The sequence below is a fragment of the Pieris brassicae genome, chromosome 4 (assembly GCF_905147105.1).
Source record: "Pieris brassicae chromosome 4, ilPieBrab1.1, whole genome shotgun sequence".
NCBI lineage: Eukaryota > Metazoa > Arthropoda > Insecta > Lepidoptera > Pieridae > Pieris > Pieris brassicae.
In genome coordinates, this window is record NC_059668.1 from 12,499,408 (window position 1) to 12,514,113 (window position 14,706).

The following is a 14,706-nucleotide window of genomic DNA, read 5'->3' on the forward strand; positions in this document are numbered from 1 at the left end:
CTGGACTGTGCAAATAAGGTTTTGTTATAAGAATGGGAGTTGTTACCTCTTCAAGACGGTTAAGCAGTTTTCTTGACATCTTAACACTGACACAGACTCTTTTACTTCCTTGCCTGCCTTTTCCTTACTTGCTATTGAGATCTTAAATAAAATATACTTCCTTGAACGTGTTTAGAATTTGTTCATACGCTTCATATCAAAATCCATAAATTTTGTCGCATCATTGAATACCGTGAGAAAATGTCTGTCCGTCACCGTCTTAACTCTCTGACCGTCCTATATTCCATACTTTTAGATCCGAAAACACCGATATTCAAAAGATATTTTTATTATTTTTCTTTTTATTGGCTCCAATAACTCTAAACAGATCTATCCCTTCGTTCCTTTTATAATCGTTCCCTTCGCATATTTCAATAACTTCACTAACACTACCATTCGATTGTAAAATGCTCTGCTTATAGCCGTGCAGATCTCACAGAGTATTAACTTGTATCGTTAAACCCATTAATACAAATTAACAATATTGTATCCTTAAACAATATTGTTAATTGTCTCCTAAAACTACTATATCTATAGAGATCTACACGGCTATAGGCTACGGCTTGTAATTTTGCGGGTTTATAAAGTTATGTAATTAATATTTAATTAAATTCTCAGGTATCCTTCGGCTCAACGTCACCAGCTCTCAGCGATCGTTCAGAGTTCCCTCTATTTTGTCGGACAGTCGCTCCAGATTCATCGCACAACCCAGCTCGGATCGCTTTTATACGGTAATTAATTTATACATTTGCGAACAATGTTTTCTTATTGAAGTTTACTTACTATTTATACAAAATATATTAAAGATTTTTTAAAATATTTAGAATTTGAGGGTGAAGTGTGAGTGTATCTATCAGGGGTTGTAGTGCCACTTTCTTTTTACTGAAAAATTTAACACGTTTAACTTCGATAGGCAATTCGGCTGGGACACAGTAACCGCATTCTCCCAGAATGAAGAGATTTACTCCCTGGCCGTCAATGAGTTGGTCACACAGTTGGAAGCCGCCAATATCACCTGCGCAGCCTCCATTACTTTCGCTGAGTCAGACTTTAAGGAACAGTTGCAACAGTTAAAAGTAAGTTTTTACTAGATTTAACATAAGTACTATACGTTTATAGATATTTATATGTTATGCTTTACAGTAGCCATGGTCAGCAAGAGTGCCAGTCACTAATAACGTAAAAAAATCAAGTATACTTTCATACTATTAGTTACGTAAATATACGAACGAGCTGTCGCGACCTTGGTTAGTTTGAAGTGATTTAGAGTGAGTGAATTGTATAGTAAGATAGTGTTCTTTAAAAAGGCAATTCACCATGAGGCAGAGCATTCGTTAACAGCTGTTCATCCGTGGTTTTTTCTGTGTGTCACTCGTACGGTGAAGGTGAAGACTACACCGTGAGGACACTCCTTCTTTACTCTGTCTATTAATTTATGTTCCTCAATGCATTGATGCAGCAGAGGGCGGGTAAAACCAGCCTGAACAGTCCTGGGCAACACGTACGTAATTTCACTCCACGTCACAGAAGCCTAACTATTAAATAAGCAGAATTAACTGAAACAACACAAACTGAAAATCTAGCAGACGGCGTTAGCCAACGTTTCTAGACACATAAGCACAGTTTTTATTCTGCGTCAAAAGTAATTACTGGGTGTCAAGATAGCTAGCTTAATTTATAAAATATTTTATCATTTTTATATTTCGAGATTAGTAAGTTAATTTAAAGCAATTTAAATTTTCATAAATGGTTGATTACATGTCAATAAAACATAAGCTAAGCGATTCGACAAAGGCTTTATTGTTGTACTTCAATCATTCTAAATAAATATTTAAGAATAAGCGCTCGATTCCGATATTTTACTTAACTCGTACGACGAGGGAAAACACCACAAAGAAGCCAGCATGTCTTAAACCCAAAAACCGTTTTTGCCAAATGCCTTGCGTATAAAAATATGAATGTATTTTACCCATACCACGGTGCTACACAATTTTATAGATACAGACAAGGAATACTTAAGGTGGAAATGTTACCATTTTTAAAACTATAGATCTTTATGATTAAATTTTAATAAATTGAATTTACAACGAACAAATCAGGTTGGCTTGTCAGTCAAACGTAATTAAAAATAATTAGATTCAGTTTGAAATCAACTTGAATGACTTGCACCCACTTTATCAATGTGTTTTCCCAAACTTTTAATGGCCTCTGGTAATTGAATGAGGAAAGCGGTAACTTTGAATTTTACAAAATTTAACATAACGTGTGATTTGTGAACGTTTCAGTTGCGTAGATACTGATCTCGTGGCAGTGGAAAGTCTACTTAATTCAAAATTTAAAAACATTTATTTATATAGGTAACACAATGTACACTAATGAACGTCAAAAACAAAATGCTTCTAATTTTATATTGACTGCTAGTTCCAAATCAGAAGTACGGAAGAGTAAACTGGCAATAAACTCTCCGCCACTCTTTTTAATCGCCAAGTTTTTGTTTTACACAACGTTTGTAAGGAGCTGCAATCATTACACCATATTCCATGTGACATCTTAAGTAATAAATAATAATAAAATAAATTAAAAACAAAGATTTGTCCTCTATCAGCAGGAGGCATAGGAGGCAGGTGAAATAGGAGCACGCACTTACATTCTCGTGGGAACAACACGCAAATACGTAGTCGAAATAACTAATCTCACCCAATACACGAATTCAAGTACGACCAGTCACCACAAGTAGCACCCGTTCACGAGTATAACGCATGACCAGCCATCGTCCCCCTCGCTATATTTTAGGGAGAGAGACAACCCGACACATGGCCGCCGCCGCAAACAACGATATTTAAGCGAGCATGACCATCCTTGAAATACTTATGGAAGCTAATATTCTTTTTAAATATCTATATTTTTCAGCACATACAAAATATTCTCATAAATGTATTGACTTGCCGAAGTCAAAATATGTAATTCTTTAAACTTCCTTCGGACTGACAGACCGCAGGTATGACCCGCAGAACGCTCTTATAGCTTACCTTTGCACTACAAATATCGATTTAATGTCAGCTGCATTACCTCACAAAATAACACCATATGACATGATACTATGAAAATAGCTGAAATAAACAAGCTTTGCTGTATTCTCACCCGTAAGTTTGCGTATCATTTTCATTGCGAACGCTGCAGAACCTAGCCTATTCGAAAGAACTTCTATGTGTAGGACTGGAGTTTACTATCTAAAGTAATTCCCAAGAATAGAATTATCAACAAAGTCTATTTCCTCATCTTTAATTATTATTTGATCATTACTTTTTACAAAACACAAATGATTCCTCTTTATAATATAAGTAAACCAAATACCTAATATAAATACTTTTTTTATATAAAAATGGTTATAGCAAATAATTCCAAGACTTACAATCAAAAAGATTTTATTACAAAATCTAAAAATGTGTTCGCAGAATTGTCCGGGGCATATTTGTGTATTCATAGTGACATATTTTTTTATAACATTGGATACACAATACGCACTTAGTTATTTCTAATTAATTTAATTAATTATTTTATTTTTTTATATTTCCCCACTTATTATAAATGCGAAACCTTTGCCCGTATATCAGTTGTGCTTTCACGTTAGACTTTACTTAATCGATTTAAAATGTAATTTTATATGGGGTGGATTATCATTGGAATAGGGCATAGGTTAAAAAACTATTAAAATTGGTGATTTAAGAGTGAAAAGAATCCTCCGGAGAATGCTCCATGGAACTACATAACCTGGTTCTGTCATCCCCTATCAAACAACGCTTATCTCCAACATCGTCATGTACCGCACTGCTCAATTTGGATCGTCTTTTTATTAAAAACAAAAAGGAGTGCAACTCCTTGTCCTCTTCCATTCCCTAGATAGTTAAATATGTTTTCATTTGAGTGACCTTTAAGTATGCATTTCCTGGACAGGTGTGCCTTCCAGTTCATAGGCCAGTTCCAGTTCTGTATAAAAATGCAGGTTATAGTATAAAGTTTGGCAGTCTAAAAGAAAATGAGATAGAGAAAGAAAGTGACCCGCAAAGCATTGATTCAAAAACCATAAGGCTTTCAATATACTTATTCACAGTCGAGACAAGCGCCATGTATGACCCCCGTAGGTCAAAAACATATTTGTTTTGACAAACGTCGCGTAACGCTCGAAACGTTTAATGTTCATATTCAATTACTAAGCATTTTATTGTTCATTTCCTTACGACATAAAATAAATAAATCTTACATCGTACAAACGTATATAGCTTTTATAGAACCAAGGCTGAGAAAACCTCTCATGCATTCTTTATATAAATTTGTATAGGAATAACTTCTATTTTCGTGAGAGCTTTTCTTGTATGTCAAGTTAAGTAATCAAGAAACTTCCAAAAGTGAGGCGCTTATTTCAAGCAATTGCTGCTTTTGTTGATTCTATTAAAATAATTAAGTTTCGATTTCGATATCTTAAGATATTTTTATTTATATCTTCACGCTTTTTCTCCAAGAGGCAGGCAGACGGATCTCCACTTAATACGGTCCTGACAAGCCTCACTCGGTACATTCACTTGTTTTATTTTAAACTATAACAATTATGTTGTTTATTATTGGACTAAAACCTGTATTCATAAATTACTTTTAAAAGGCAGGCAGCGTACTCACGAATCTTCTGGCGTATCTTTTAGCAATAGGTAAGCCTTCTTGCTACCTCTTCGGAATAATAGTTCTTATTTGCTATTATATTCTGTGTTAAAACATGCGCCGCCAATTAATCAGCGATAAAAAAAATTACTATATATACATATATTATCAAAGTTACGGGCTTTCAGACAAGTTTCTGTTACCAATAAAATACAGGCGACATGAAAACTATGAACCGAGTTGCAAAGTTAAAATTACTTAAAGCCGTAGGAGGTACTTGTTCAACCAACCATTAGTGTTAAAAGCACTTACTAGGAAACTTGGTTCCAGTGTAAGTATAGTTAAAAAAATAAACAGTATAATGCAGTAACCGTTTGTGGAGTAGTTTGTAACTCAAAAATATTTCAATGAAATGATAACAAAACGTCCCTATTACCCCATATGTATTTCACATAAACACTTATAATTTATGCCCCATCAGGACAGATACATCGTGAACAAGACCTATTTTTAGGTTGTACAATATTTTATCTCAACGATTTCTTGGTCTAAACTTGGCACTTGCTTTATATTTGGGAAATATAAAAAATCACTTTATTAAACGCATAAAATATACATTGTTAATAAATGAAATAATAAAATCCTAACACTATTACATAATACATACAAAAACACGAGTTATATTCATCTTTAACGAAAACATCAGTTAATTAAAACTTACAATCTGTTATAACGTGATAGTGAAGCATATTATGGCACATATTCACGCGGTGATTTCGACAGTGGTTAAAATTTGCCACAAACGTTATGTTAATTTGCGTTGATAAATGCGAAATGTAATGTAAATAAATTATAATATAAATACTTAAGAAAAATAAATAAAAAAATCTACTTATAGATTTAAGTTAAAGCCAAGTAGATAGTACAAGTGACCCCAGAGCTGGTGCTTTCCTCGCTCAACGAATAAGTATCGCAATACAGCAAGGATATGCTGCCAAGCTCATCCTAAGGCAGTAATCTGCCTACCGCGATCAACCTGTTTAAACTCTTTTTTTTTCTATTCATCAATTTTTAATTATTATTATTACTATGTAGGTTAAGAATATTGTAAATATTGTATAATTGTGTGTTAAAATATGTATGCTTTATTCAACTGCTAATTGTACGAAAAATTCTTCTTTATCGAGATATAACTAAATTTTAAACATCAATAATAGACCACTTACATAACATACCTTTATTTTACAGAAATTGGACACAAGAATTATAATTGGGAGTTTCTCACAGGAAATGATACCGAAGATATTTTGTGAGGTACATTAATGTAAAGCTTTAACTAAATACAGTCAAATTGCGTTCACTCTATTAGTTATATTTATATTTACTGTTATTAGCTTTAACTGGTACTTGCATATATCATTGTTAAATTCATGTTGCGAATGTTCGTTGTGTTTGTTAATTAAATCTAAATCTGAAATTACACATCTGTTTATAATTGATCCGCGTAAGCTTTTAATTAAAGAAGAAAGGTAAACTACATTATATACAATATACAGGATATTTAGGTAAAGTAAAGTCACTCTGTGCTGTGGCCAGCCAGTTCTTCCTTTTAACATGTAAACTATAATTACGTTAATGACATCTACATAACACAAATCTATAACAATGCTTAACATTTTACCATTCATTTCAAATCTGTTGAAAGCTTAATTGGTACATTCAATATTCAGAAACAAGACGTGTAGTGAACTGGCTTGAATTTCACATAATGCCTCTTCCTCTCGTGTGTAAAATTGTAAGTATTATCATAGGCCTTTCGTCTGGGTATGTTTGGTGCGGAGTACGCCTGGCTTGTAGCAGGGGCGCCGCCCCGAGTGAGGGGTGTTGCACCCTGCTCCCGCTCGCAGCTCGCCAAAGCACTCGAAGGCATGGTATCAGTCACTGCGCATAGAGGAATCGTTGGTGATGTTGCTTCTTCCTCAGGCCTGGTATGTATTGAGTTTGATCACTAAAATTACAATAGAAAGTTGTTGAATATCTTCGTTATTAGTTCAGAAGATCACACATAATTGAAAAAAAGGTACATGTACAATGTATAAACGATTAGTTTGACATAATAGGAATAGTTTTACGAATATTTAAGTGGCAACAAAGACTGTACGGAGATACTCCAACTGTAACATAGGTGGTGTGGACGTTACTTTGGTCACTGAAGCACCCACTGTTATCTTAGTGTATCACGCGAAATCTTTCGAAGGAAATCGGCAGTACTCCGGTGTATTGGGTGGGGTTAGACATGAAATGACTGACTGAATCCTGCAACTTATATTGGATAGAATTTATATTACATTAGCCGAACATTATGGCAGATTTATTATTATTAAAATATTTATCAATTGAACGCGAGATTTCCAAGTTGTCTTGTAGTTTGTGTCCATACACTGTTTTTTGTGAGTCTAATTTCCACTTACCGTACATCCATAAACCTTTCAAGATAACGGTGAACACCTATAATTATAAATATAAAGGTAAAGGGCGTCCCAGGGCAAATAGGCCAATGAAAGAAAGTTTATTATCTCTATTCCCAAAAGTCTCCACTAACTGTTAAAATACTCGAATATTCTTAGTAATGAATTATTTATTAGCAACGATACGTTTGTCTCTGGGGAAATAATAAAAGTTATCTGACTAAAGAAATAAAATTTAGTAAAATAATTTTTAGTTACTTATTGTAATTTATTTTATGGTTGACTAACTAATCAAACCAATCGTTCCACAACTGAGCGTTTTTTGAGGCACCAGCTTTAACCAGCTGCCCATTGAAGTAGTTCCAAATCATTTCAACTAATAAAAAAAGAGCAGAAACTTAACTAAACAAGAAAAGAGCGTAATTTTTAAAAGGCCGACAACGCACTCGCGATCCAACGCAACGCAATATGGCATAGTGATTGTCATAGCCGTATCACTTTACATCAGATGTGACTCCTACTTGTTTGTCACTGGTCTTCAAAAAATATTATCGCTATAGTACCCGTCAAGACAAGTTATATATCACAACTTTATTTTTGACCATTGTAAAGATACACCGATCAATTTTTTTTTATGTTAATGTAAACAGTTAGTGATTTCGCCATTTGAGGACCTGAATTTTCATCGCCCTCAAGGTGAAATTTATTAGATGGAAATTATTAGATGGAATGGAATGATTCAGTCATTCACACAGTCAAATTCAGAATAAAGCTGTTAGTTTTCAAAATTTAATTTTATAGTCAATTTACACTTAATTATATGACTCAACTGCGAATCGTTCCTTTTGGAGATTTCTACTACTTTTAGAGCAGTTGAAATCAGTTACAATAAAGAACATTACTAATTGATATTTTTCAGACGAACGAAATGTTTCTTCACGAAATGTCAGCAGCTGGAGTGGCAATTTCACCCTTTGCTCCTCACACATACGACGCAGTTTGGGCTATCGCACTTGCACTCAGCAGAGCAGAACAATTGTGGCGAAGTAAGGATAATTCCAGGACCAGCCTTGGACACTTCGACTACGACAGAAAGGATATGGCCGACGAGTTCCTTAATCAGCTCGGGAATATGAGCTTTCTTGGCGTTTCGGTTAGTATTATTCTTTAAAATATACAATTTATTCTTACATTTTGTTTTAAACATCTACAACGCATATGGAGTCTAGTCATCCACAACACAAGGGCTCCCTAGTGTGGGGAGTAGAATGAAAACATATTCTATTTTTAATAAACTTTAATAACATTATAAATAGATTTTTACAGATATACAAAATGCTCATACACTACACGGACTTATTGGCTAATTTACCACGTTCACTCACTCACTGCCATTCGTACCAAAGTCATTCATTCCGTGCTTCTTGTTACTCAAGTAAAATAAACAAAATGTGAAGAAAATTCCTTAATCAGTAGTTTAATTAATCAGACTTTCAATTTCGTTGCTTTGATGCACCGTTCTTTATAATTATAATTTAAAGTATCTTTCTAAGTTCGGCTGCAATAAAGTGAACGTCGTTAATTTCAGTCGTAAAAACAGTTACTATTAAGTACCTAATACATTAGAATTCAGCCGGAACCTCTGATTTTGGTCAATATAACGGGTATGTTGTTCTAAACGATATCGTCGTAAACAGTTGTGACTGTAATTACAAAGAGTAGGTTTAATAATCGTGTAATAAAAATAGTCTTATTTACCTACATTTAGATATAATAATTACAAATAATTTCTAGAATATTTGTAAATTTGATCCTTAGGAAGGCAGGGATCCTAGGGAAACATTATTACTGGGGCTTCTGGTACTAGGTAAGGTAAGGTAAGGTGGACATATTTTCCGCCCTTAGACTCATAATTGGTCCGTTGTGCGTTAAGTCCTGGCTAATTTAGCCAGCCTAACTCCTTCCAGAAGCACAGAAGTCTCCCGGGCACTTCACAGGCTTCGCGGAGCGACCTCACTGTTATTACGTTGTGCCACATATTATAATATTTTTGTACGTTGTGCCACAGCCTAGCATTCCAGGACTACGTGGGTGACTGATTCCTCTGCGCTGAAATCGCCTCTGCACAAGGGGCTATCTGTCGCGCCTAGGACAAATAGATGTTTATTAAGGAGACAATGGCCCGTAATTGTCCCTATCAATGTTTTGAGATTGGTTCTGTATGCAGTTACAGTATCTGATGCCCTGTTTTTGATCCATCAGTATATACGTAGCTCATTCAGGGGCGACTGATCGTGTTCCTCTTCTCTCAATTGTATATGATATTTCCTGTTAAATATTAGTTGGTTAGTGATTCTATCACATGGCGCAGCTATAAGAGGTTGATACTCTATTGCCCTGTTGAGAATCGCTGTGTGTGCAGTATAGTGATTTTACCCCATAGATCCAATATCATAAGCCTGATAGCAGCTAGGGCCCTCTGGTACTATTATCATATTACTAAATTATTCTTTAAATTGAAGATAAATTCTAAATATTCAGGGCCCCGTTTTCTTGTATATAAAGTACATCTATAACCAAGTGCATGTATTAACAACAGATATTAAACCACTTAGATGTTATTGCTAACTGTTTCCGATCCAATAATATACGACATCTTCTGTAATCTATTATTCACTCGACATATGTCTTCGATGTGAAAGTCTCTTGAGAAATTCATACAAACAGATCTCATGCTATTTCTGCGCAAAGATAATACAAACATTTTGCGATTTACCTTCTATTATGCATACTTAAAAATATAGGTCGAATTTCGCTATATATTTCCACTGATCCTGAAAGAATAACAACCTTTTCCTTTAAAATTTTCTACTCTAACTTACGTCCTCTTCTGAATGTACTTATGCAAATAACCAATTATAAAAAAGTATTATATCGTATTGGCTTAAATAGTCTATGTCAAATGTTTTATCGTCGTTACTCGAGGCAAAATTTTTGTTGATTATAGTAGTATAGTAGGTGCGTTACTAAATATGTATGATGCGTTAATGTACAAATATATCAATGCATAAAAAAACAAGCGGTTACTATGCAAAAGTAATAATTCAATTTTCGCACTGTACAAGGTTGTCAAAATTAATATGTTTCGCGCAAGTTTCCCAATTTCATTAGACGGAATGTCACGTAAACTGTATTTGCTTGAAGAAAATACCTCCTCACTCTTTGGATTGCATTAATTTCATTTCTACGTTTGAAGAAATTCTTAAAGATGATATTAGTTATATTTCTTAAATAATTTTCAAACTAATTGAATTATATTTACTTCACACAAGTATTACAAATTGAGATAAAGCTGTTTTGAATGTTCTGCAGCATTGTGATAAACGTTGTTAATGTTTTTTAATTGATTAATTTTTATGTACATAAATAAATATATATATACTAGACTTGCAAAGAATAGTATATTCGGCAGTATACCGAATACCGATATTCGGCGAGGCCCCTGACCGAATAGCCGAATATTAGGCAAAAGTATTCGGCTGGATTTTAGCGCCAAAAACTTATGGATATTTTCTTAAATATTAGTAATATATCACGTCATGACAACCCGTATACATGGTGGCAAGCAAGGAAATTTCCGTCTTTGATTAAGATAGGAGCGTAATATTTGTCGGCGCCAGGAAGTAGTGTTTATTCAGAGCGCCTCTGAAGCTGGGATGGTCTACGAGAAAAAAAGAAGTTAACTACTTCCTAAAAATGCAGAAAAGTTAGTCTTTCTGCACTATAACCTTCCCCTAAATTTTGATTAGCACAATAATTCAAATACATAGAATCCTCAATTTTTCCAATTCAAAAGATGATTATGTACCTGTGTTATGTACCAATGACTACTTAAATGATTATAACTGAAATCAAAATATGAAATATACGTAATCAATCGATTTAAATTTTTCATTTTACCAATTATTTCTCTATAAAAAATATAATATTTAAGTATTCGGTATTCGGCCGAATAATATGTAGATATTCAGTATTCGGCCGACAATAATAAAAGCAGCCGAATAGGCCGAATACCGAATAGTAACCGTATATTCGTTGCAAGTCTAATATATACTAATGGCGCTGCAACCTTTTAGGTCTGGTATTTATATTTCGATGTTTTTGTTAAACGCACATGGACAGAAAATTCAATCTGGCATAGTTCGGGAATGAAACTACGACCCCTGGGATAAGAGTGGTGTATTACAACTACTGATCATACTAAATATAATAATAAATGCTGAATATTGTAGCATCAGAAGATTTACTTCGATTGCGAACGTGAAACAAAACACGGATCATGTCGCGAGTCTGTGACTGGACCAGAGATGGACAATGAAACGAAACAGCCCATATCTTCGCATTTTGTATCGTATAAACGGCCATGTGAAATACGGGAAAAACAAATATAATTTAGTGAATATTTTTCAGGGACCGGTTTCCTTCAATGGCGCAGATAGGATTGGAATGTCAGCGTTCTATCAAATTCAAGGTAAATATTTTACATAGATGTATTAACGATATGAAGAGCATTTTAGTATTATACAACATATACCTGGCGTAAATTTGCCCAAATATCAAATATTCATGTGTGTATTTTGATAATTAACCAATTTAACAGTCTAGGCGTAGGAATTCCCTTCCAACATAAAGAATTGTTTTGACCTTGCCTCTTTTAGAGTTAAGATTTTTGGTAGCGCTAATTTAGACGTAAAAATCCAATATATTTAACGTGATAACGTCTTATGAATTGATCAACACCGGAAGTACGCACGAAAAACATGACTCATTGTCGCGTTCTGCCTACATAATGTCAAAGTTATTTTAATTACCGAGTGTATAATAATTTATCGAAAAAATAAAAAAATTCAATTATCTCCGTCAATACAAAATAATTATAATTTTGTGTATGCAATTTTTCATCGATGTTTTCTTATGACTTTAACACGTAAAATTATCGTCCGTAATTATAATCTCCGTCCATTTTATAATCTTCTAGAACAAATCTTATTTTGGCAAAAGACTTTATTATTTTTATTGTAAAGAATTAAAACTGACATAATTTTGATCGATTTAATAACATAAAAAAATGGTATTGTTTTTTTACCAGAAGCCGGTTACTTCGGGTAGTAAATTAATAAAAAATAATTTTGTTACATAATAGAGTTGTATAAAAATTTAACTTTTAAACATCAGGAGGGCGCCCGAAGACTGTAGCTCTCTACACACATGGAAAACAAATGATCTGCCCAGAGTGTGCCATACCACGTTGGGCGGGCGGGATTCCAGCAGCTAGACGCGTTATGGTGCTTCGAGTGGACTCAGTTTGGGCACCTGCGAGGCTCGCCATAACCGCCTTGTCAGCAGCTGGGGTTGCTTTAGCGTTGGGATTTCTGGCTTTTAACTTACACTATAGTAAACGAAGGTATGTTTATACCAAGACTTGTTTAAAGAAGTTTATTCCTCATTACAAAAAATGTATTTTATTTATTTCAGAAACTTAATATGTATATATGAACGAGATACACGTCACTATCAGCCGTCCCAATTTTAGTCTTTGAATGATTTATGTTTTGTTAAGAATGTAAATCTACGTAAGAGAATTATTATTAAATACCTAAATATTTTAGTTCGCTTAAGGCAAATCCAGAAAATAATTAGAATGAAAGAAGTCGCCTTAGAAAACTAATCGATTACGACGACGAGATAATGTTTAAGCGATTTTGTAGGTGTTGAGAACATGTGCCACTGTTACCAATTATAATAATAAGGTTAACAATAACCAGTTATGATAAGCACGTGGCAAAAAAATATAAACGCGAAGTATGAAACGTTTTATATTAACATGTACAGGAATAGTACCCATGTCCAGTAAGCACGATAAGCGATAATCATTATATCATGTCATAAAAATTATTAGAACATTAACCCACAAAAAAAACTAAGCAACATTAGAATACAACTTTGTATTCTTACGAAAATTGTTTTACGCCAAAGACTGTTCTTGAAATGAATTACCATTCAATGATCTTCCATTAAACCATTCTCATAATTACTACCCACAGATCCATAAAGCTGTCATCTCCACGTTTAAACAATATGACTCTGATAGGATGTGTGCTAGTGTATACTGCGGTAGCACTCCTTGGTGTGGATAATGCCATCCTGCCTTCTTATATACCATTCGCAGCTATGTGTACTGTAAGTAAAAACAACAATATATCATAGAAAAACTTAGTTTACCTATACTATTACCTATACAACATACAGAAATACCTGGACTAAAGTCTAGTGCCCATGGGCAGTCTCAGTCAGTCAGTAGTAGAATTAATTAATTCATTCATTGTTCATTAAAGTGTTTTTATGTGAGATTTATAGAGCCAAACGCCTAAGTTATTTGAAATTTAAAATTTTGCGCACTTAAAGAATAATGTTTAGAATTATTAGTACAATTTATTTACGAGTGTTTCTTTCTTTAAGAGGAGTGTTGGTCTAGTGGCTTCAGCGTGTGGCTCTCATCCCTGAGATTGTAGGTTCGTTACCCGGCTGTGCACCAATGGTCTTTCTTTCTATGTGCGCATTTAACAATCGCTCGAACGGTAGAGGAAAACATCTAAAAAAAAACGTGCTTGCCTTAGACCCAAAAAAATATCGACGGAGTGCGTCAGGCTGATCACCTATTAGATTAACCAATGATCATGAAACAGATACAGAAATCGGAGGCCCAGACCTAAAAAGGTTGTGGCGCCATTGAATTTTTTTAAATTTCTTTAAGAGTACCTTAAAACATTAAAAAAATCACCTCCAGCTTAAAAGTGTCATGGCGTGTAATCTGGGGTTCTTAGGTTCGATTCCAGCTGAAACAATTGAAGGTTTCATTGGCCATAGAAATAATATCAATATAACCAACGGAATGTGTACCCATGCACGTTGGTGTTTCTTTAAAATTACATATATCTTTGCATAATTTAATTTGGTTTTTTGTGTACTCATATTACAATTAATTGCAGAGTAGAGTGTACATACTGTCAGCCGGATTTTCCCTTGCATTTGGATCAATGTTCGCAAAAACATACAGAGTTCACAGGATTTTTATAAGGTATCGTTAACCTTAATGATTACAATGTTTAATATAGAAATTATTGATATGTTTTAAGATAATATTGTATTTTGTTAAAAAGATTCTCCCCAAGATTGGTATGCGAAGCTTTTGAAATAAAAAACACCCCAATTTCAATAGAGAAGACGGCCTAAAATTTACATACACCTGGGATCCAATAATATCAAAATTAAAACCCCAAAATAAGCAATCCGCGAAAATAGAGGACACTGTGAGTCATTTCTGCAAAAACCCGTCATCTTTCAGTCGATATCAACTCCGGGGAAATAAATACAGATAACACAATTTTTTATGTAATAGCAGGCAAACGGGCAAGAGGCTCACCTGATGTGAAGCGATACCGCCGCCTATGGACACTCGCATTGCCAGAAGGCTCGTAAGTGCGTT

At 34.2% G+C, this 14,706-nt stretch overlaps 1 protein-coding gene across 4 annotated transcripts in view; it reads left to right on the forward strand.

Moving 5' to 3' along the window:
- The window catches only part of LOC123709056 (gamma-aminobutyric acid type B receptor subunit 2), a 63,884-nt gene that overhangs the window by 43,781 nt on the left and 5,397 nt on the right, over nt 1-14,706 (forward strand). For all 4 annotated transcript variants that reach the window (XM_045660148.1, XM_045660152.1, XM_045660151.1 and 1 more), the window contains exons 5-13: nt 658-770; nt 953-1,115; nt 5,941-6,006; nt 6,504-6,680; nt 8,080-8,313; nt 11,631-11,691; nt 12,396-12,624; nt 13,265-13,400; nt 14,210-14,298. In XM_045660148.1, coding sequence (XP_045516104.1) covers nt 658-770; nt 953-1,115; nt 5,941-6,006; nt 6,504-6,680; nt 8,080-8,313; nt 11,631-11,691; nt 12,396-12,624; nt 13,265-13,400; nt 14,210-14,298 — 1,268 coding nt within the window. The remainder of the gene's footprint in view (nt 1-657; nt 771-952; nt 1,116-5,940; nt 6,007-6,503; nt 6,681-8,079; nt 8,314-11,630; nt 11,692-12,395; nt 12,625-13,264; nt 13,401-14,209; nt 14,299-14,706) is intronic.